General features: G+C 42.8%; 1 protein-coding gene across 3 annotated transcripts; it reads right to left on the reverse strand.

Moving 5' to 3' along the window:
- Nucleotides 1–600: 600 nt before the first annotated feature.
- On the reverse strand, nucleotides 601–22,144 carry MELTF (melanotransferrin). Of its 3 annotated transcripts, XM_010303876.2 has the most exons (16): nucleotides 20,982–22,139; nucleotides 18,276–18,430; nucleotides 14,639–14,738; nucleotides 13,018–13,200; nucleotides 12,544–12,700; nucleotides 11,611–11,678; nucleotides 10,675–10,862; nucleotides 10,312–10,492; nucleotides 9,233–9,384; nucleotides 8,716–8,812; nucleotides 7,649–7,843; nucleotides 5,876–6,032; nucleotides 3,114–3,181; nucleotides 2,821–3,008; nucleotides 1,807–2,005; nucleotides 601–771 (listed from the first exon to the last, which is right to left on the reverse strand). In XM_010303876.2, exons 1-16 carry the CDS (start codon nucleotides 21,025–21,027, stop codon nucleotides 701–703), a joined length of 2,205 nt encoding a protein of 734 aa, XP_010302178.1. In that variant the 5' UTR covers nucleotides 21,028–22,139; the 3' UTR covers nucleotides 601–700. The 3 variants fall into 3 exon arrangements, with proteins under 3 accessions (XP_010302178.1, XP_010302177.1, XP_075617308.1); XM_010303875.2 differs by having other exon boundaries at nucleotides 601–2,005; XM_075761193.1 differs by lacking the exons at nucleotides 601–771; nucleotides 1,807–2,005 and having other exon boundaries at nucleotides 2,533–3,008; nucleotides 20,982–22,144.
- Between the last annotated feature and the right edge of the window lie 865 nt (nucleotides 22,145–23,009).

Below are 23,009 nucleotides of genomic sequence, written 5' to 3' on the forward strand. Positions count from 1 at the left end.
GTAGGAGGAAAATGTGAACATGAAATTATTGTGCAATTCATTCCCTGGAAGCAGCGAGGTGATGAATCCAAACATTTGCACAAGTGATGCAGAGAAGGGGAGGACGAAGGCTCCTCCAGGGGCTCTCTAAGGAACGGAGCAAGGCCTGGTAACGGGGTAATGACAACATTACAGCCTCACAAACTCAAAGGACATGGAGATCTAGCTATACGTCCTATTTTAAAAACTCTGCAAGGCAGAAACGATCCAAACGTGGCAAAAATCCACACAAACACATGGAGCATGTATCTAATACATCAGCTATGTATTGAGCAGATAAAACCTAACGCAGCACATTCAAAGGTATACAGACTGAAAGTCATGGCCAAGAGGCTTCAACTACATGGCCAGAGGTGTCACGGATCCCTGGCTGACAGGAGCAGAGCTCAGCCCCAGGGACTTAAATCCGCTAAAATTTTGAGTTTCAGCACCGACACACTGTGTCACTACTCGCTGCTGCAGACACAGCTCAAATTTAAAATTAAATAGCGGGAGGCCATATTTTATCTCTTTCCCTCTTAAACCCAGGTAGTTTAGCTATCAGGCCAAAGTCTGGATAAATTGTAATTACTTCTGTTTATTTTTTTCATTTATTTACATTATTATTATAGTCTAGTTTTACCAAGTTTTTTATTATGGTGAATGTCTTTTCATCCCAGGATCATGAGGTGGTAGGTGTAGTCAGGAGGATGCTGCCAGCCAGCAGCACAGCAACATTTGTTGTTACTGCAGCTATGGACAAAAATAAAAACCAAATGCTACAAGCCAGTAGATACAGAAATAGTTAATCAGAAGTGTTTGTTTCACTAACAGCAAATACAAGTTTCATGCACAGGCACTCAGTTAACCCCATCTAGAAGGACAGCCACAAGTTTCTTGATGGAGATTGCATCAAATTAAAGATGACAGGGCAGATGACATCTCTCAAGCAGCGAGCACACTGGTTGGGGAAAGTCAACAAGCTCAGTGGATGCACGCATCTGGCTTTGTTCTTTCCTCTGCCAACAGGTCATCCTTCCAGGTCCCTCTGGCCACCTTTTTCATCCAGTGACTTTGGAGATTTCCCCTATTTTCTTTTCTACTGGAAGTGGAGGACCTTGTCCATGGCAGAAGCTGTATTCTGGGCTGCAGGTTATCTCTGTCCACAGAGAGTCCTCTGTGCACTTACCTCTTCTGGCAGCAGAGCTCAGGAGAAACCGTTGCCCCCAGCAAGGGCAGGATGGGATTAGCAGGGATGCAAGAGTCTGAATGTAACCAGCCAGGAGGCCAGAGAGGATTCACTAGACAAGATTTTTGATACCGCCTTCCAAGATGCAGATATTCTTCTACAGGTCAGAAACCCAGTATCCATCTAGCAGCACCTGGGAATCCTCCAGCCCAGGGCAGTGCAACATCAGCAGCAATGGCAGAGATGCTCCAGTTTTGGACTGATCTTGTAAAACCATGCTGACACTGTATTGCTGGCTTCCGCCCCAAATTCCACCACATCCACATGGACAGGGGCAGCTTCCAGCCCTCCCCCTGACACCCCCCCCACCCCCCGATGAGCAAGTGCTGTTAAGCACTTGCCCAGCAAGAGGCAGGAAGAGGCACACAAACATTAGCACGACATGTTCTCCAAACAGCAGCTTATCTGAAGAGAAGGTGGTAGGGCAGAGGTGGCCTGGAAGTTGCCGTTTGGACCATGCTAGTCCAAGCCTTTTATCTGACATAAAATAAGAAAAGGAAAGACAGTAGTCACGAGTAGGTATTGTCTTATCTTATTACCTGCCCCAGAGCACTGTGGCGTTTGCATCCCTTCAAGGGACTCAATATATTCATTCCCCAGCCATTCTGCATATGTCCTCCTCTCTTCTACTGGCACAATCGCAACAGCAGAATCCTTAAAGATCAAGTTTTTTCCTTGAAAAGTTGAAGAATCAAACATTTTGAATCCATTTCCATTGCTGCTATTTCCAAAGTAGACCTGAAAACAATGCAAAATGTTCAGTATTTTGCAAGATTAAGTGCCTCATTCCTCTCGTACAACATGAAAGATGATAGGAACGGTTCTGCAGATGAGAAGTTCATACACAATTGCAGAATCTCTATTATGAGTTTGCTTTTAGGTGCTCCAGTAGATTAGATACAGAATTCTGCCACTGGCAATTACAAGAACACCACTTGTGATTTTGTTTTTGGTTTTAGTTACTATTTTCCAATTTTTAAAAAATTCTTCTCTCTAAATATTGTTGTGTAATTTAGGGTTTGGCTGCACAGGTGCTACAGAAATGACTGAAGCCTAGCGTGGAGACAGCCAGTACTGCTTCTGAACTGGTAAACTTCAGTACCGACAGGAACCCAGCTGTGGCAGCCACGCATGCTCTGCCTGGATGGTTTACCATGTATGTGGCTGCAGCAGAAATAGACCTAGCAATGTTCTGTCACATTCCTAGGAAAATTCCAGGATGGAAAAAGCGTTAGCACGTACTCTATTTCTTGTAGACTTCAAAGTCATGCAGTTTGGGAAAACACCTTAAGCTCTAGGAAAATTACTACCGAAACCAGTGGCTGGGCAAAAAGTTGAAATCCCTCGTGCGGCAGGGTGGTTTTACTAGGAGAATTACACAGGTTGTATTTTACCTTCTTCATCCCACTCCAACAACAGGGCTCTGCACAGTGCACATCTGCCCATCCCACGATGCAGGGGACATAATGTAGCAGTGTGGTCCTGTTATCTTTATCCCTGGTCTGCATTAGACCACACGTAACTCCCCCATAGAATAAATGGATTGTTAATACCTGGGCTTTGTCCAGCAGTCCATATAGAGCAAAACGGCTGGTGTCTGGGTGAACCATAATGGCCTGAGCTGGCACCCGAGCCAGGTGACACTCAGCAAACTGGTTGACTTCAGCACGGGCACCATTTGGACACAGTAACTGGAAATCACTGGACTTCAAGTTTTGGGCCCAACTATCAGTATTCTTACCTAAAAAAAGGAAAGTGGTCATTGTCACTCATTGAATACTTTAGAGCAAAAACCTTCTCAAAAAATTACTGAATTATAATAATGAGAAATGCAAAAACTCTTTACCGTCCGTGTTCTCAAACACTGTCGAGTGCTTCACAAAGGCCACATCCCCAGAGTCCTGTGCCAGGCACCTTTAGGAAATGAGAGATAAAAATTCAATTCAAAGCATCTTTATGTGAACCACACTTTTTTCCAATAAACAATAGGTTTAGAATTCAATTTTTCTTACATACATTCCTGCAAACAATGCACCGGACCCTAAGGTAATAAGCAAAACAAGAGAAATGAAGCATCTTGAGAGAAAACCAACATCTTTGCAAAATATTAAAAAATATTCTGAATTAAGAATTTTAAGAGAGCAATACAGCAGAAAATTTTGATTTAATACAGTGTGAGAAACAACAGAAAAAGCCAACATTAGATGAGCAAAGAAAAAGAAGATATACTATGGGATACTCAGTGCAGTATTCCCCATCTGCTAACACTTTCACTCCCTTCTAAATCATGTACAAAGTATATGTCATTAAGACTTTTTTGAATAAAATAATTTGAGCACACAACCCAAGACTTTATCAGATTCTACATATGTGCACACTCACTCGTATACTTTTTTCCCCCCTCTTTTCTTTCCAAGTTAGAGTGACCTTGGTGCTAGTACAGACACTGCTTTTACTGCCCTGTACAGTGGAGATACCTAGTTACTCTCACAGCAGGCTCTGACAGTACTGTTCCAGAAACTCAGTTTCCTCTCATTTTCTGAGTTAGAAGCAGCCCGACATGCCAAGGGCACCCTAAAATGTCCTCCTCTCCTACAACTGTGGTTTTCCATCACAGTGTTTCAGGGTGAAGGTGTAGAACAAGGCACCCTTACCAGCATTTGCTGTTTCCCATGTTATACTGTGGTGGCGTCTAGCGCACAATACAAGAGGCACCACAGACTGTTAGGAGATTTTTGCTTGGCCTGAAATAAAGAGTCAGCAGACAGAAGGAAAGCGTGGCACTCGCTTCAGACAGCAAGGAACACATAACTAAAATCAACCTCAAAACAGTGAGCTGGGCAAGCTAGCAGAGAGATCTGACTTCCCAGGTATTTTGGGTAGTGTGTGCTGGCAGAGGATCGCTGGGTAACAGTTTAGTGGTGGTACCTCATAGTTTATTCTACATGTTTTCAAGAAGTATTTCCAAAACCAAGATCATTAAACCCACCAATCAAGAAGATATAACGCTGTAACTAAGCATGGTTTAGGTAGTACAAAATGTGAGGGGAAATTATTATTGCTAACAGTTACCAAAAATACATGTTTCACATGTACCTGGTTTAACATAAGCAGCTGCAATCAAAGTTCTTGTCACCCCACAGCTGACACTGTCATGCAGAGAACAGAGGACACGGGAGGTGCTGTTCAGTGCATTCCCCATCAGAAAAGGCTGATCCCAATAGATTCTTCAGTACTCTGCGCAGTTTAATTCACCCCAGGTAGTGGGATATACACAAACTGAATGAGCTCTCATACCTCTAGTCAGGTTAGTCTGAAGATATCCAGAGCTGAAGGAATCTGGAAATCTGATGCTGAACTTGAAGCTCGTATCAGTCACTTTCCACAACTCATTCTTCTTTCAGAGAGGACCACCTGAGTATCACAGCCAGACCCATCCCTACCTTGCAGAAGGTTGTGACTTTCTATTTTTCACCCAAATCCTAACCTTTTAATTCATTGAGTGACGTGGAAATTTTTAAGTATTTAAACATCTTCTCTATTAGAAAAAAGTGATCTCCATATAAAGTTCGGGCTGTCTGGGCAATATCAATGCATGACCTTAGAATATGAGCAAGGCTCATACACCCTGTAACAGCATTTGTTGCTTATTGGGTGACTGGTAGCTTGCTCTGATAATCTGTGAAGTACCACAGAGGATCTGGAGTTTGCCTGCAAGGCAAGTACCGCAGCAGAGCAGCTGGACACAACTAGATTTGCAAGAAGTAGTTCTCCCAGTCTAGCACTTCCAATATTTACCAGGCAGCTGCTGTTGAAGCCTCCTCCCCTGAAGGAAAAAGATGGCTGACTGCCAGCTCTGTTACATGCACCATTACATCGAGGTGAAGGTCAGGAAAAGGAAGTGCTACTTCCACAACTAAGAGTTTCACAGTCTCTGGGCATGGCCCTATATGTAGAAGTCTGCTGTTACACAAAGCATTTATTCCATTTTATGCTATTTTCCCTCTGTACCTTTAACACATCTTGTTTGGAAGAGGACTTGATATTTGAACATTGGCCGTAGTTGGTTGTGCTGTTCAGAAACTTGCCTTCACACGCAGCCACCGATGAGTAAGGACCGTGAAGACCCACTCCTGGCTCCCCATCACTAGCCTGTCCCTCTCGGCATGGACTTACAGCAGCCAGATTCTGGCTACTATTTGCCTGCTTCCCTGCTAAAGCTCTTTATGGATGACCCGACCACTCAGAGTGGCAGACTGTCTGTCACACTAGATGAAAGCAGGACTGGGGGGGACTGATGACAATCCACTTGGTCCTCACTAGGTGGGTGTCCATTGCTCTGTAAACAGAGACATGGATTTGGCTGTGGGTCATCTGGTTGGTTGCGTGCCAGGAAGCTGGCAAAAAGGCTTTGACATGATCTAATGTAATGCCTTATGACATACCTGTATTGCTGAAGACATCTGGGGACACATCTCACTTCATTTACAGCACATGCCATCTAGCTGTACCAACAGTAACCAGAGTTTGCTGACTAGGATGAAAAATAGTTCCTCCTTGCATTTTGACAAGCTGACAGACTAAGTAACAACCATATGTGTTAATTACCTGAAAGCTCCACTGTAGCTGTAATAACGTTCTTGGGTGCTTGCACTGCATTTATTGTTTCCACTATCATCTCCAATACAGAGTTGACAGAGTTTTGATGGGTAATTGTCCTGCTTAGCTGAAGGTACGCAACTGGCAGAGAAAAACTCGCTCACCGCTGGGGAAAGACAGACAAACCAATGTAAGGACTGAAAAGTGTGAGCTCTTCACAAGAAAGGAGTTACACTGTCATCAAGTAAGAACCAATACAGGTTTCAGTAGAACGCTAGAAAGATGAGTTCAGCTGCCTTACTGGAATTCACAAACTACAGCTTCTAAAATATTCTCAAAGCACCACTTAGCTGATTATTAATGAGACCAAAGAGCTTCCCGGGAGACAGGAAATAGGCAAACAAAATTCAAATCTGGAGTCCAATGGTCATAGATTCTTCCCTTGTTGTGCTACATTGCTCCATTACTAAATACATCTTGAAAATAAATGCAATAAAATTCAGGACAGGGATGCATCATGTACTGCAATGACATCCCAGAGCTGGAAGTACTACCTAGAGGGGGATACGTCTGTATAGACAGTGTGAGTTTCCATGACTATCCTATTATTGATATCTGACTTGGGTCAATATCCTCAAGCAAGAGCCGAGGCAGCAGGATTTTCAAGACCATAGGTAAGCTTGAAATTGATAAAATACAAAAAAGCAATGGATTCTTCAAATGCATTTCTGAAAACCAGAATAAACTTTGGCAGTTTGATACACTGGAGGCCAGGGCTGCCATTGAGATGGATCTGGACAGGCTGGAGAAACAGGCTGACAGGAACCTCAGAGTTCAAAGGCGAATGCAGAATCCTGCTTTTGGGATGGAGTAAGACCATGAAAGACTGGTGCTAGCAGGCTGAAAAACAGCTGTGGGGAAAAAAAAAAAAATAAAAAGGACTGGGTATCCTTGTTGACCAAGAGTCAGCAGCATGCTTTTGTGCCAACGAAGGCTAATGGCTTACTGTGTTGTGTTAGTGGAGCAGTCAGGGGAAGTGATTATTCTCCTCTGACATCTGTGCCAAGTTTTGAGCTCCCGGTGTTAGAAGGACATTGACATTCTAGAGCGAATACAGTGGAAGGAGAGTAGGATGCTCAGAGAGCTGGAGCACATGACGTACCAGGCTGAGAGCTGGGTTTGGTCAGCCTGGAGATAAGACAACTAAGAGTGTATTGCTGTCTTCATTGACATAGTGGGTTTTTCACGACAACAGAGCCAGATCCTCCTCAGAGATGCAGAGCAAAAGGATGAGAAGCAACAGACCAAAGTTATGAGAAGGAAAATTCTGATTAGATACAAAAAAAGAAAATTCTTTATATAGAGGATGGTCAAACACTGGGACGGGGTCCAGAGAGGTTGTGCGTAATCTCCATCCTAGGAGTTACTCAAAACCTGCCTGGACATGGCCCTGGGCAATCTGATCTAACTGGACCTATGAGCAGTTGGTTGGACTAGATGAGCTCCAAAGGTCCCTTCTAACCTAAATTAGCCAATGATTTTGTGATTAAAAAAGAGGGAAAGGAACACTTTTGTGTTAGATGTAACATTCTCAGTATGACCCCTCCATTAGTCTACTCTGGTGCAAACTTAAAATTTCAAATCGTCACATTAAAAGCACAACATCCCTTCACAAACAGATAAGCTCTAATATAGTGCTATGAAATACCAAAATTACTTCCCTAATGAAAGTTTATAATTAGACTGTTACTGTATTTTTGATACATAATACTGTTGTCTTACCTTGGGGAATATTACAGTCTCTGGTCTTAATAATGCCCCTCTTAATTAGTATACCAATGGGGATATTCCACCCAGCGGTTCTCCCCAGTCCTGTGTGGCAGGACTTCTTCCCTTTCAGGTCACTGATGGTGAACGCATTGGATGGATTTCGTTTCACTAATACCACAGCGTAGTATGCATTGCTGTTGTCATCAGCTTGCAGAAAAAACAAAACAAACAAAAAAACCCCACATTGCAGCTTCCGTTAAGCATTCCCACTGCTTAACGATCATCTACAGATCTATTACACTCACATGGTGCCAACTTCAATTGCACCAACAATCAGCTAGCCAGGAAGTACGAACGTACACTTAATTACTCTTCACTTCTACTACTTCACCCTGTTGCATTCACTTACAGCCTGTATAGTGGTACTGCTACGCACTTGAACTGAACAATCTAGAGACAAACATGAAAGTGTTCTTGTTATCACCAGCTCTGACAAATACATCCCTCGGAAAAACAACTTTTGGGTCATTAGTGACTACGCAAAACTGCTTTAAGAAGTTATTTTTATGCGAAAACCTCACACCCGTATTAAAATTTCCATGAGTTTTGCAGCATATTGAAATTCTGCCTTGGTGACACAGTGGACACAGGCCCTCTTTTCATCAGTGACTCTGACACAGCCACATTGACAGGAAGAATTTGTTTCTAACTACAATCTACTGTGTAATTTCTGTATTTGTGCTTCTGTTAAAAATACTTTGATTTTATGAGTACTAATTTTTTCCATTGTAAATATTTTTTTTCAGAATTGAAAAGACAAATAAAGAGGTACAAGACTCAAAACTGCCAAAGACTCAACCTGGTCCTGCAGCAGGACAGATAAAAGTTGCCACAAACTCACTGTAGGAACCCATCCCATACTTATTTCCTCCTCTATCCATGATGTGAGGATAATAATTATCATTTGCTTTGAAAACAGCTTTCCCAGCAGGGCTAGGGAACAGAGGCTCTGCATTGAGAGCTGTTTTCAAACAACCTGGAAAAATAAGGTCTATATTTATGTTTCCTGACCTTCTTACCAGAGTAACTTTCTCCAGCAGCTGGTACAAGGCCATATGTCTTCCCAGCTGTGTAAATATCAGCTCCACCCAGAACTACAACATCACTTTCCTTTTTCTGAAAAAAAAAAAAATAAAAATTAGGATTTCTGTGAAAAAAACAGCAGATACCTTCTTTCTGTTACAATGATGACACCTCTAGCATCACAGCTGTTGCATCTCAAAGGGCAAGCCTGACAGCAGAAGAGCAATACACTCCTAAAAAGAACCCTCAAAACCTGCATAAAGCATCATCAGTGAAATGGAGACAGGAGATTTCAACATACAGGCTTGAGCTAGATGGGCAACAGTGCCCTCATCACAACTGAGGATCACCAGGGTTCAGGCCCCTCCATACCATGGGAGCTACAGATCACCTCCTTGAAATCCAGTATTCCTACCGGCCAGCTAAGCGTGTGTATCTCTGACCCTACCTACCCAGCAGAGCGCAGCTTGTTGTGTTAATTTGGTTTGTTGCACAAGGATTGTAGCAGCCTACCTGGATCAGCTCCATGCATTGTTCCTTTGTCTGGGCTGAAATACACTGAATTGCTGGTTTCAGATTCTTTTTCTTAAAGGCAACAGCCATTTCACCACATTTCCAAATCTCCTCGGTGGATACAACACACCAGTTCAGACTTTCTGGCAACGCTGCACAAAATTGGAGAGAAAATACTACAGTTCACTTTCTTTGTAATAGACAAGGCGGGATACACACTGTTGACTGCCACTTATGTACCATACATGTTATTAAAAACGTTTACATCTGTGCTTCTTTCCAGCTCAGACTTACACCTGATTAGGAAACCACAGAGCTCTCCACATTAGCAGCATGTCCACACTGCAAATCTATCCACACCAGAACAAGAACTCCTACGATTGCTGGCCATTAAGTGCAGCCATAATGTGTTCGTTGAGCGCAGCAACAATCCACCCTGAACACAGGCTTCCTCATACCTGAGAGTCACTAAGCAACCCCCAGAAGAGACAAGTCTGGGAGGTGGGGGGCTCTCCCACAGCACAGAGCATGTCTGGGAGGCCCAGCTGCCATGACTATTAAGCTTCACAAGGCAGGGATTCTTTGCCAGAATGCACATCAAGTAATTTCTCCATTTTTCCAATAGTATAAAACACCATAGCACTTCAATAAAGAGCAACTGAGGGTTTCTTCAGCTTCTGGAGAAAATTCTCTGCTAAGAACCCATTTGTCCATTCTTTATTGGCTACCTGAGGATTTACGCAGCAACACGTTACTATTTCCCTTTGCTAGCAGGTAAGAAATGGAGTACCAGCTAGCAGTAGCAGCTTCCCAAGATTAATTTGTCTCATACACCAGAAAGGGTAGAAAATGCCTGCATTTTATAACACAAAGCGGACCAGTTTGCACAGGAAAGTATTCTGCAATGTGCTACTGTTTCTAGGTCAAAAAGTGACCTTTCTCTTTCCATACTCAAATATTAGACTCCCATCTTGCCATAACCCTCCAAGAGTCAGAAGTAAATAAAGCAGAATAAAGACGGTCTCTGTTATCGGCTGTCTTTGTTCTTGGTTATGAATAGGAATCTAAAGACAACTTACTGTTGGGGTTGCAGCTCAGGGCTTGCATGGCATGAAGATACTCATCACCCAGCCACGCCTGGTAATTCTGTGCTGTGATTGCAACAAGCTCTGTGGTGGAGTCTCTGAACAGAAGATTCTGGGCACTGTAGGCTGCAGAGTCAAACATCTGAAACTTGGTGCCTACCTCACTAAATCTTTGCTGTAATGTTAAGAAAGAAAAATACACTTGTCACACATCCCTCTGCATGGGACATGTGACATCCCAAACCCCTTCAAACCCCACAGAGTTGAAGGTGCCCAGATACCCTGTCTTCAGTTCAGCAAGACAGGTGGGAGAACCTTTCTAAAATGCAACGCACTGATGAAAAAATGGTGTCCTACTTGTCCCTGGTTCAGGAGCTGGAAGACAACTGTTCCATCTGTGTCAGGCCGCACGACCACAGCACGAGCTGGGATTCGGGCCAGGTGGCAGGTTCTCCACTCCGTCACATCAGCCGTGCTGCCGTTGCGGCACAGAAGCTGGAAGTCCTGGGAGCGAAGCTGCTGGGCCCATGAAGAAAGACTTCTTCCTGAAATCAGACGGAACATGCTTATGGAACAGACATCAGGTGGGGCTGATGCTTCTGGCTCCATGTCCGCTCTAAGCGTTACATGCATTTGTGGAGCAGAACGCACATCTCCTGAGCATCTCTGAACTATTCCTGACTGCACAATATACCCCATACTTCTGCTGGTCCTTTAATATCTCTGATAAGACAATAAACAGCTTAACACTTGTGATACTGCATTGAACTGTATTGGGGTCTGCAGCAGCATCAAGCGCACCCCTAAGTCTAGGATCACATGCAACATTTTTTGTTTTTTTCCCCTGTAAATGATGGTCAGACAGGCCCATGATATTGAAGGAATGTTATGCATGAGGTACATTTCACAAAGTGCCAGACAGGGCAGGCCACGTCTTGTTAACTTTCTGCTAGTCTCTGCTGGAATCCCAGGGTAGGCAGGAGCAATGTAACAGCCCAGATCTGTGTAAAACTAAGAGCTTAGTGCTGTTCAAGCTCTCTTTCCAGAAGAGGCCTAAGATTCCAACTCTAACCTTTACTATATAAAAAAACTATTAAAAAAAAAAAAAAGGATCATATGGAGTCCTCTATCTCCTAGTGCACACATCTGTGGGTACATCTGTTTTTGCTATTAGATCATTTTTTGCTGATTCCTCAATTCAAAATAAATCAAACATTTGACATTGTACTGTCATTGTAGACACTGCACTACAGACCTTGCAGCCACTACTCAACAAGCCTCTGGATTACTCACCATCTGTATTTTCAGGCACTGTGTTGTGCTTCACAAAAGCAACTTCTCCAGCACTTTCAGCCAAACACCTAATAAATATAAACCCAACCACAAAGATGCATTACAAAGCAGAGCTCCCATGCACTGGACAGTGCTGGCTGATGGCCAGAGGGCTGTATGCTATGTTCCATCAGCCACAGACACTGACCTATTTCCTTGTGCTGAGAGTTTTGCTCAAGGCAGAGACTAGTGGCTGTTAGAGCATGAAGTAAACTATCACTGTCGTTTGGTGAACATGGACAGCGTGTTCAGTGCTGCCTGGGACAAACACGATGACCTCCTTTGTCCAGGAGAGTTCTCTAAGGCACTCCTTTGGGGAATACGCAGAAAGGAGCAAATGTTTCAAGACGAGCAAATTCTGCCCTTGCTCGGTCAATGCTATTACTCAGGGATGGGGAGCTGCAACACAGCACGCAGACAGCAAGAAGGAACATAAGGGAAAGGTTGGTGTGCAAAAATGGAGGGCAGAAGAACTCGGTAATTCAGTGCAACTGAGGTAGCATGACTGAAATAGCTGAGTAGGGCGGCAGTTCAGCACTCAGACTCCAAGGGTCATCAGGTTTTACTGGGGAGGATAGAGCCTGCCAAAACAAACAGGCTTGTCCAGCAGCTTTTGACACAAAGCAAACAGCCACGGGATTTCCCCACCCAGTATAAGTGCTAAATATCCATTTGGTTTTAATACTCAGGTATTAATACCTGAAAGAGGGGTTTTAGAATTACTTTTGTTCAGTGTCAAGGTTTAAAGCATGGTTGTCCTAACATAATAGCAGAATTCCTAACAAAATCAAATGGAAGTTCTCTGCCTTCAGTTTCCTGTCAGTGAGGCCTGGACATGATGGCTATGGATAGAGCATAGCAATAAAAAAAATCTGATAGAGCCATGATTTTTACCTGAAAGCCCCACTGTAGCCATAGTATTGCTCTTGGGAACTTTGTGCACATTTGTTCTGCCCCGCTGAGTCCCCTTTGCAGAGCTGACAGAGGGACTTTGGATAGTTTGCGCCATTTGCTCCAGGAACGCAGCTTGCACTGAAATAGTCACTTACAGCTACATGTGAAATTAGAATGAGAACAATTTAGGTATGAATAAAAAAGATCTGACAATCTCATTTTAAAAGATCTACACAGTACATCTCTAAAAAACATTTTGAAGGGACAAGTAATTTTGTTCTTAAAATATTATTTCCAAGTTTAAAAAAACCAAACAAACCCCGCAGTCTTCATCAGACCTACGTTAGGTCCATTCCATCTTACAAGGAGCAGCAAAGCCAAGGAACAAAACCACACATTTCTGTCCACGCACAGGGTCCCGAGACCAGATGGAAAGGCATTGCCGATGAACAGATCTTTCCCCATGACTCTTACCTTTCGGAAGGTCACATCCCATTGCTGCCAGGCGCCCGCTGTCAATTAGATAACCCACTGGCACATCCCAGCCTGCAGTTCTGTTGATGCCTGTGTGACATGAACTGACGCCCCTCAGGCTGTGGATGGTGATGTTGGAGCTCTTCCTTACCACAGCCACGGCGTAATAGGAAGTTCCAATCTCTGCAGCGTAGGAAGAAAGAGAAGCACAGTAGTCTCGCAGCAGCATTACAGGGACATACACTAACTTGTGGCCTTTTGTGGCTCCCCTACCCCCAGGCGAATTACATCATTCACATCCTTGGTGAAAACCTGCTGACTGTGAGTGAATGTCCTCCATGATCTTTCCAGTGTGAAATGTCTCAGTTAAGGGCCACAGACAATCTGCTCTAACTTTGAAGGTCACCCTGCTTTGAAAAGGAGGTGGGATGAAAGACATCCAGAGGTTCCTTCCAAGAAGGAGTTTTCTATGATTCTAAATATATTTTGATTGAATTGAAATCAATATAATTAATAGTGAAAAAAAAATTATTCCCCAGTTGTCTACTAATTTCATCTTAATTTTGACACAACATAGCAAGTTGATGTCACTGGAGCAGTACAGCTGATTTCATTCTCTTTGTTTTACAGTTTGATGTAACTCCGAGTCAAGAGTTTAGTGTCTGGAGTGACCATAAGGTCATTCAATCTGACTTTACTTAGATTAGAAATCATTAAATTTAATTCACTTTTCTCTGATTTGAGCTCATAACCTGACATGACCTAGGCAGCTCATGAGGCCCATTTGGTTTTGAGAAACTACAGTACAGTCCCCTCACCAGGGTCATGATGTGGTTAGCAGTGCAGGGGGCTGCTGCAGGTGACCCAGGTCCCTGGGCACTGAGCCCAACAGACACTTTTGGGATGCCGTGGCTAGATCACACTAAGACCCAGCTGCAAACCACATCCACCTCTGTCTCACAATAGAACGGTGGGACACCACTGCCTGCAGACTGCTTCCAGAGCTCTTCCTCCTCTTGGGTCTCTGAAAGTTGTGGGGGACACCTTCCAGCTCTGAACCACACAAACATATTGATACTGAGCCCTTAGTCAGGATGACAAGTCACCACTAAATTACTGCCTCTCTCTTGAAAGGAACTCAAAGCTTAAGGACACCCAGATAAGGAGCAGAATCAATCACTTCCTTTCTTCCAGCACATAATCATATACACAATTAAAAATAAAATCTAATTAGTCTAATTTATGGGTTTGAGAGATAAACCTAGTAACAATTTATGCTTTGCAATTCATTAATTTATCTGCAAAGTATGGAACAGAGAACAGTAAGCAATGAGACCGTAAAAAAACCCAACAAAACAACCTAAACCAAAAACCAACCCACCAAACCTATTACAGGAATGGCTGTTCTGACCTAACTGCTTCAGGACAGACGCTGCCACAGCCCTGCGTCTCCTATTCCCCCCCCACATTCTGTTACGGGTAGGACATCCAAGAGGGAACCCGACCATTACCTACTGTTAGAGTCTTCAAGAGGAGGAGCCCAACGTAAAATGGAAACACTAAAAATGCACAAGAAAAAGCTCATATTAAGTAATCCAGAAGTTATTTAGTCAGAATATACCTTGATCATATACTTCCCCAACCACAGGTTTCAGACCATGCTCCTTTCCAGCCTGGTAAATCAAACGACCATCCAGCGTCACTGCATCTGCCAAATCATCCTGTGTGGACACAAGGGCAGAATACAGGTTGAAGCTTAATAATCAGTATTTCTCAACAGCCAGAGGCGGAGTACTCACGAATTTAAGAGAAGAGGCCCCTTAATCTGCACTTGTGAGTTTTCTTTTCTCCAAAATGTTCTTTTAAGGGCACACAAATTTCTGCAGAACAATTACCAAGAGGGATTTTAGAACTTCAAAACCACCTTCCTTCAGAAATAACGCAGAAACCAGCCCTGGACCATGATGGCCTCACTAGTCTTCATAGTCCAAAGGAATCTTAGAAATGGATCCTGCAGCTCTGTGAAGAATCTTAAGGCCCATCAATTTTGAGTTTCATTCATCTCTATAGCTAGTGCACCAAGGCTTGAAGATTTAAATAAATATATTTTTGAGGTCATACACAGAGAACATGAAGTAATGTCTTCTGGGGCTGCAAAATCTGAATGCCAACATGTACTCAAAAGCAACCTTAAAGCATGCTGGCTTGTACCTCAGCAGGCTGGAATCCTGCTATAGAAGCAGAATTGTTTTGGACAGCACAGGACAGGACTTCCCACAGCAGCAAGGACCAGTGAACTCCTAAGCACACTCTAATCAGCTGAACCCAGCTCTCACAGTGCACTGGACCTAGTAGAAGCCAGGAGAGTGCATCTCGCACAGACACAAGGTACTGCTGAGGAAATAATCAGCAGCTTGACATTTTGCATTTCTAAGCAGATTCTAAGTTTCTTATCAGTTTGCTTAACCTCTGGTTCGGCACTGGAAGGGGTAATTTAGTTTACCAATCCATTGGCAGTTTGCTGAGCATGGGTTAGGGTAGGGCTAGGACTGTGCTGCCTAGTATACCACAGCAATTTTCCACAGACTGAGCCACATAAAAAGCTTGACAATTTTTTAAGGGATGATGTGAGAGCATAGGTAATACGCTGATGTTGATACCTAAATCAGATCTGAAGTTGCCATATAAATTGAAATATTTTATTTAGCTCAAAGGAGAAAAAAAGATGATATTCATTAATTAGCTGAAACAATAGATGTCCTGAGAGTTGCTTCTCATGAATAAGAGCTGATCAGAGCTCCAAGGGAACCTGGAGAGTAGTTGGGGTTGGGAGATACTTGCATCTTAAAGAACAGACACAAACTTTCTGGAATAACCAGATCTGATATACCACCAGTGACAGTCAGAACAAGGACGACAGTTTAGGAATCAACTACGTCCTGTTGTTTCGAAGGGACACCTGGCAGTGAGAGGAAGAACAGAAGGTGGGAGTTAGAAGGACCTCACCCTCAGGGAGAACAAAATGAGCCTCTACAACTGGCGGCGGACAGGAAAGAGAGCAGATAAAATGGGAAGGGCCAGCCACAGAAGACAAGGACAAGGACTGTACTTCCATGTGAGATAGCACTTTTCTGATTGAAAAGCTGAGTCTCCTATCAATAGCTTGTGTGTAAATAACAGAACAAGACAGAAAAAATGCGTATTGTTTAACGCGAAGTAGCTTACAAGCTACTGACCTCTCCTTTAAATGCTATCACTGCTGAGGTGGCTTATCAGCAACTGTACAGGCATTTTGTTTTTTCTGTAGCAAGCATTTGCCAATACATTTAGCAAAAGCATGGAATTATTCCACATATGATTTTTTTGATAAGTACATGTACAATGGTAATACCCTGTTGTTTATTTTCAGAGGGACTTCATTTCTGTGTGTCTCAACGTTTGAGAATTACCTACAGAAGTGTTTGAAGTCCTGCTGAAGAACAGCTCTGGTCACATTAAATATTGCCAGGTTCCCTAGTTTAATATTTAGACATTTCTCAATTTTTAAACACCTTCAAAGAAAAAGGTTTTTTTACTTTATCCATGTGCTAACACATTCACAGGACTAAGTCCAAGTTATGTAGTGTTATAAAACAGCCTATCTCTGCCTCTTCAGCCATTGCGTCCCACTCCTGTTTTGCCCTCAAAGAGCAGAGTTCAGCACAGATGCGGACTCAAGGGTTCCACGCAGTCCTACACAGAGAAGGCCAGCTTAAACATTTAGCAGATTGTTAGCACAAGAAATTAAAAAAAAAAAAAAGAGGTCTCAAGGACAAAGCCTCATCTGAAGCCTTACAGCGAAAATTCATTTTATCAGAAAGCCTCCAGCTATCCGCCTGCAGGTTTCTGAGTTTGGCTAATCAAGTTTTATAGGAATCCAAGGTTTTAGACAGGTGCCTGCTGCTTGCAATGGCTTACAAATGCAATTCTGTGTGCCCTGTATTTCAGGAGCAGACATTCATCAGCCCTTTTAATACCCTGCTTTGCAGAGCCTCACAGGTCCCTCTGTGGAATGCAGCAATCAGCCAAGTGGTTTTAGGGAGATGCGACATTAAGTATTTCCTGTCTAATCCCGAGGTAAGATCCACGTATGTATCGGTATCTGCTCCTAACATTCTTCACTACAGTCTTGGTTCCCTCACTCAAGAACAGTATTTATGAAGAGGCAATATGGTAGTTTTGGTAGTCAAACAACCCTTCTGCTTCTGTTAACAAAAAAAGTACAAGATACCAATTTCAGAAATTTGTTGCTTTTTTCTGGCCACACAACCGCCTGCCTCATCTCCCTTCAAACTTCTATGCTGGGCCTCGTTTCCTGGCTCCGAACCTCTTGGCCTTGACAGGCTGCATCTCCTCCACAAACCCTGATTTTTGGGCATGCCCACACAGGATATATAAAGAATATTATTTATTGACACAGCCAGCCATCCTCCCTTTCCCCCACGCTCTGCCAGTGAAGACAACCATGATTACCTGCCTCCACATTTCCTTCAATATCCACTTGTTGCCTCCCACCCCCTCCTAAGGAGGGGATTATTCTCCATATATCATTTTGCAAAGCCATATGTTTACAGTCTTTAAAACCTTCCCCAGAGCTGTGCTCCTTTTGGAAACTGAACATGCTCTGGGCAGCTGAATTAACACAGCTGGGTTTGCATGCCCTTTGCTCACCCTACTTGCTGCTTTGTCCCTCTCATACTCCGTATTGGGAGATTTGATTTGGCTTTACACTCATCTCATCTGTACATGCAGCAACTTCAACGATGGGACCCTGAAATGGGAGTTTGATCCAGAGTTTATCGAAATACAATCTACTTACAGGCTCAGCTGCACAGCTTTAACTACTGTCTGCATCTTACGGCTCCATCCCCTCTTAAATATCTGCTAAATAAATCTGACACAATTGCCAAATCAAAGATTAGCATTTGGGAGGAAATATTTAAGACCTGTGCTGTGTTCTTAATGACTGACCATATGTGACTAGCCAAATAGACAACACAGGGCCATTCTGACATTCAGGTTTGTATGTATACCTTTATGTATTTTTTTTAAAAAAAGAAAGTATGCTTTCATTTTTCAGAGGCATGAATGCCAAGAGGCATATTGTCAGCTGCCTGAATCATCAGACACTCACCACAGAGCTGTGTACATTGCCCCTGGATTATCATTAGGCACGTGGGCAAATTAAACCAGTAATGCTGCTGTCACTCACAACTCACCTTTATCATCTGGGTACAGTTAGCAGCTGATCCCCCTTTTGTACACTCCAGAGGGGGGCGGATGCCAGCCCCACCAAAGGCCTTACTCATATCATTACACTTGGAAAGTTCTTGCTCAGAGACAGTGCACCAGCGGACACGTTCCAGGCTGAGAGCTGCAAACACACCACCAAGAGAAAAATATTATAAAACACATTGGTGCCTTTGTAACACAGCTTACCATTTAAAGGTTTCTGAAGAGCCAACCTTTCATTCTGTTCCTCGTCCCAAAACAGAAAGAAATCAGGGCTCTTTCAAAACTGAGTCTTTAGAGAGATATGGTTCCCACTTTCATTCAGACTAACATGAATACTGAAGGTTTTTGGACTGTGAACAGGACAGGCTCAGACACTGAAACCTGATGGCATTTGTTTGTGACATAAGAAATACGGGTACCAAGCAGGTCAGGGCATCCAGACTATTCTTAAAACCTTGCAGGATACATCATCTTTTGAGTCAAAAGTGTTTAAAATTATTATTTAAAATGATACGCTACAAAACCAGAGACTGTCCAAAGACAACTCTGTCTCAGGCATTGCTAGTTCGTACCTGGAGTCCTGCCCTTTTTGGTCCAAATAAAAAAAAAAAAGCAATCTTAAGTGCTCAAGAGCCTTGCCACTAGACTTATTATGAAAACTAGAAAAGTAAACTTGTCCAATCAAAACACTCTTTCATAAGAGGTCGTTTCCACAGTCAAGAAAAGGGGAGGGTGGTTCCATGAATGAAAAGACTCAAGTTTAGTAGTGGAGATTCTGTTAATCAGTGAGGAAAGGTGTCTTTCAGCAGGTCCAAACACTACCCTTCTAAGCGCCAAAGCTACAAACACTTTGTTGCTTTTGTAAGGATGTGTCATCACGCGCAAACGGTGCTGCTCTACATAAAATGCACATGCAAGTATGATTTATGGTGATCAACAGGCACAGATCATTTTTCTAAGCAGGGGGCACCACCTTCCATTGCTTTTCTACAATTTCGATTTTTAAGTTGGAGTCCATTAAGTTATTTGTCATGTGGTTTTCTAAAAACTCTGACTGGCCCTCTACTTCCCCACCACTGTCATGCAGTTGAGATACCACATCTAACTTTGCAAGGTAAAATTACTCCACTAGTGCTCAGTAGCAGCCGCGCACATTTTCTGACTTGATGGCTGCAGACTAAACAAGATCCTGGATGCCAGAAAGCTTGTTTTTCACCCAATACTGAAACAGAGGGTTTGGCTTGCTGTTCTACTGCAACTCAGAGCCAACTCTACTGCTGTCAACAAACGTTAAGTCAGGCTTGGAAAGCTTACAGGAGGTTTTCATGGCAGCATGTGCTAGTAGAGGGAGAAACAACTACCCACCTCTGAGTTGCAGGAATTCTGAGAACCAAGAGATGTTTAGCAGAAAGGCACAACAGAGTCGTGGTAAAAAGGCACCTCATAGAAACTGAACATCTGCCTAATCTGCCTGGGTGAAATTTTCACCGTTAATTTCTTGGGGTAGGAGGAAGAACCTAGGTTTTCACTAATAAAGGGGCTTGGGATTTTCTTCTGCTAAACACAAGCAAATGGAAATTAAACTGGGGTCTTGGCAACTCAGTATGTACAGCTAAGTGCCATTCTTCAGCCTCAGCAGTCTGGTTTTAGATATAAAGACACAGGAGATAATGCACAAGTTGTATATAGAAATCATTAGTCATATACACCTGAAACATGAAACAAAGCTCATTTGGCTCCGTATTTCAGCCAAAATAGTGAAACAGCACGAATCAGTTGCTTTTTTTTTCACTCATCTAAAAGAGGTAATTAATTTGTCCCTTTCCAAACTGCCGAACTTTGCTGTTACAGGAAAGCCAGATCCTGGGCAATTCCTGTTTCCTTCCTTCTGAGTCAAGCCATCTGAAGCAGGCTCGAGCACAGACAAGGTCTGCAGCTACCTCTCTTCCTACTGCCAACCAAGAACATCTCAGAACAGTAAGTCAGTCTCTGAACCCAAGTTTATTCACAATTTTGGCCGTTCTGTCTATCTGTAGATATACATAAAGCATGAAATGGCAGGAGCTGGCAACTTCCATTTGCAATACACTCGAGGTCCTAAACACACACATAACAATCACTCATAAAAATCCAATTAACTCCTCTGCTGAAATTAACAGTACTACATTCTGTAACATCTTATCAAATGGCTATTAATACAGCTATTAATACACTATCAAGAGCTTTCAACAGAAATAATGTAAAAACAGAATAAGCTAGGATCATTTCTTTTTGTGCTTCAGAAATGCATCTGGTGAAATTAAAAGCATTTGCCATTAGAATTCAGGAGTGACAGGAGAAAGCCAACATGTCACACAGAGTATAAGTGGAATAAGGCAATTATTTCTATTTTTACAAAATAAATGTCATAGAACTGTTCACACTTGTGAGAAACAGACACCACTAACCAGAAGAAGTAGATTCAGTGCTGAGGAAATACAACATTTGACACCAATGAGTCAAGACATGTACATGGTGTTCAATGCAGCTTTTTCTACTCCTTTTCTATTTTCTCTATTCTTCCTATTTCTTTTCCTGGCCATATGACATTGGTTCTGAAATGGTTGTAGTTTCCCTCTGCGCTCTCACATCACATAGAGGTCAACCCCAAAGACACCATGCCACAGCAAAAGTTTTTGGAGGGCACTTACCAGCATGAAAGAAGAGAAGACAGAAGACATCTCTGGAGCTCTTCATGGTGAAAATTTTGGGATTTGTGCTTTTTCCAGCCTTCAGAACCTGCAGAGATCAACGCTTCTGCAAGCGTGCTCTCCCCAGCCTGCTCTTTGGTGAAAATCAGCAGTATTCAGTTGCAGGTGCACTTTGTTCAACAATTTATCTTGCTTACCTTGGCACACGTCACCTCATAGTGACTACAGGGAAAAAAGCCTACCTCTCTTCACACCACCTCTACACTTGCAAAAAAAAAAAATCAGACTAGGAAATTGCAAAATATCTGAGGCACCAGTGAGGTTATTACTGCTTGAGCACCACCTACAGACTTGGATAAACAGCTGCACACCGACTCATTGGGGTAAGGCAGGGCTGTGTAAAGAAATCCTCATTTTAGGTATGAGTTCTATGTATTCCCTATGTGTTGGGGCTCAGGAAGCAAAAGCAGATTCAAGCTAAGCACTTTATCTGACAGAGCTGATAATCACCTTTTTGCCACATTCTCAGCATTGTCATGAATTTCATAAAGCTGTAAAAAGAAACCCTGGCTTTTACAATAGTGAAGCCTGAACACTCTACAGGTGGTACAGTGCGTGTGAAGTGAACATCTCCCAAAATTTAATAGCAAGTGCTATGAAATAGCTGAACTAGTTTGATTTTTTTTAAGGTTTTAGAGAAGGCCCAGGAAGGCTTCTCTCTTGCAGAAAGAATAAAAACTCTGCTGACAATAGCTCTGTTAAAAGCTGCTGTGACTTTTAGAGTAGCTTTCACAGAGCAACACTCATTTGTGCTGCCCTTCTCTTCATTTCTCATTAGCCAATGAACTGCAGCTGCCTGTAACACTTTGCTCAGATAAAAGCCAGGTAATGCTGCTTTGCTCTGCTGCCTGCCATTTCTCAGCTCAGCACCCAGCTACCAGAAAAAGAACGGCTGTGTTCCACCGTGAATCCCCATGCATGCATCTTTACGGTCTTCTACGAGAGCACACACAAACAAGACACCTGTACGCATCCTTCAGATATACAGTCTATACATCCAGTCATGCCACATGGATGCTTTCAGGAGGTAGTTACTTAGCTGCTTGACTGCAATTTGGCCAGGCTGCTAGTTTTAACATCTACTAGCACCTGCAAGACAACAGCTGAGTAAGTTAATTAATTGCAATTTCAAGTTTAGAACTTAAAAAAAATAAAACAGGTAATGACCCTTCCAGACCTGAAACAAAACCTTACGGCTGAACCCTGATTCTTGGCTGCTTAGCCCATCAGGAATGAGTGTCCCTTTGCTGTCTAAAGTGCTTAAGAATTACCTGGCACCACTGGAGTCCTTCCAAATTTCTGGGAGGATCTGTTATTGGGATTTCTCCTCTGCCCTTCTCACTGGCCAGATTAACCTCTCAGGCCCTCAGACACAGCAAGGCTTACGTACAGTATATAGATGACAAGACTGATGAACAGCCCTAACCCTAGTCGCTTAAGACTGCAAGGGCAAGATTAATAAATGAATTTGGTACCAGGCCTCTCCTGTGGTTCCTCCGATCCTCTGCAGGAATGGTTCAGAAGGTAAAGGAGCAGCCTTTTTGTACAGGAGAATGCAACCCCCTCTAAACCATCACACAAGCACAGTTCGTGATAATTTAGCTCATTTTCCTATTTTATTCATAACTCTATGAATATCTATGCTTTAAGGAGATACTAGATTTCTTAATCTATTTTTCAGCACAATTTAGCAAAAATGCCCACAAAGGAAATGATTAATATAACAACTTAAAATAGTAACAGAGAGCAGCAAATACTTCATCAAGCATGCTTCTGTATAGCAGTTACAAAAAGCTGGGTTATCAGGTAGGGAAGGAAACCCATGGTGCCTTCACTGGGGCAGCAAAAGTAGGGTGCTAATGCATCAGTACGACACCATTTGGATTTCCTAATTACTCTAGTCATTAAATTGGAAGCCTTAAGAGAAGTACACATATTGTAAAACGCATCTTTAAAATACAAAAAAGT

This window comes from Balearica regulorum, chromosome 9 (assembly GCF_011004875.1).
Source record: "Balearica regulorum gibbericeps isolate bBalReg1 chromosome 9, bBalReg1.pri, whole genome shotgun sequence".
Lineage (NCBI taxonomy): Eukaryota > Metazoa > Chordata > Aves > Gruiformes > Gruidae > Balearica > Balearica regulorum.

What these genes read in the sequence shown, in the direction of transcription:
- MELTF (XM_075761193.1), bottom strand. Translation starts at nt 21,027, where the DNA reads ATGAAGAGCTCCAGAGATGTCTTCTGTCTTCTCTTCTTTCATGCTG. An exon ending in AATGCATGGAGCTGATCCAG is followed by an intron (nt 8,813 to 9,232) that starts GTAGGCTGCTAC and finishes TTTTTTTTTCAG; the next exon opens with AAAAAGGAAAGTGATGTTGT. An exon ending in AGACTGTAATATTCCCCAAG is followed by an intron (nt 6,033 to 7,648) that starts GTAAGACAACAG and finishes GTCTTTCCCCAG; the next exon opens with CGGTGAGCGAGTTTTTCTCT.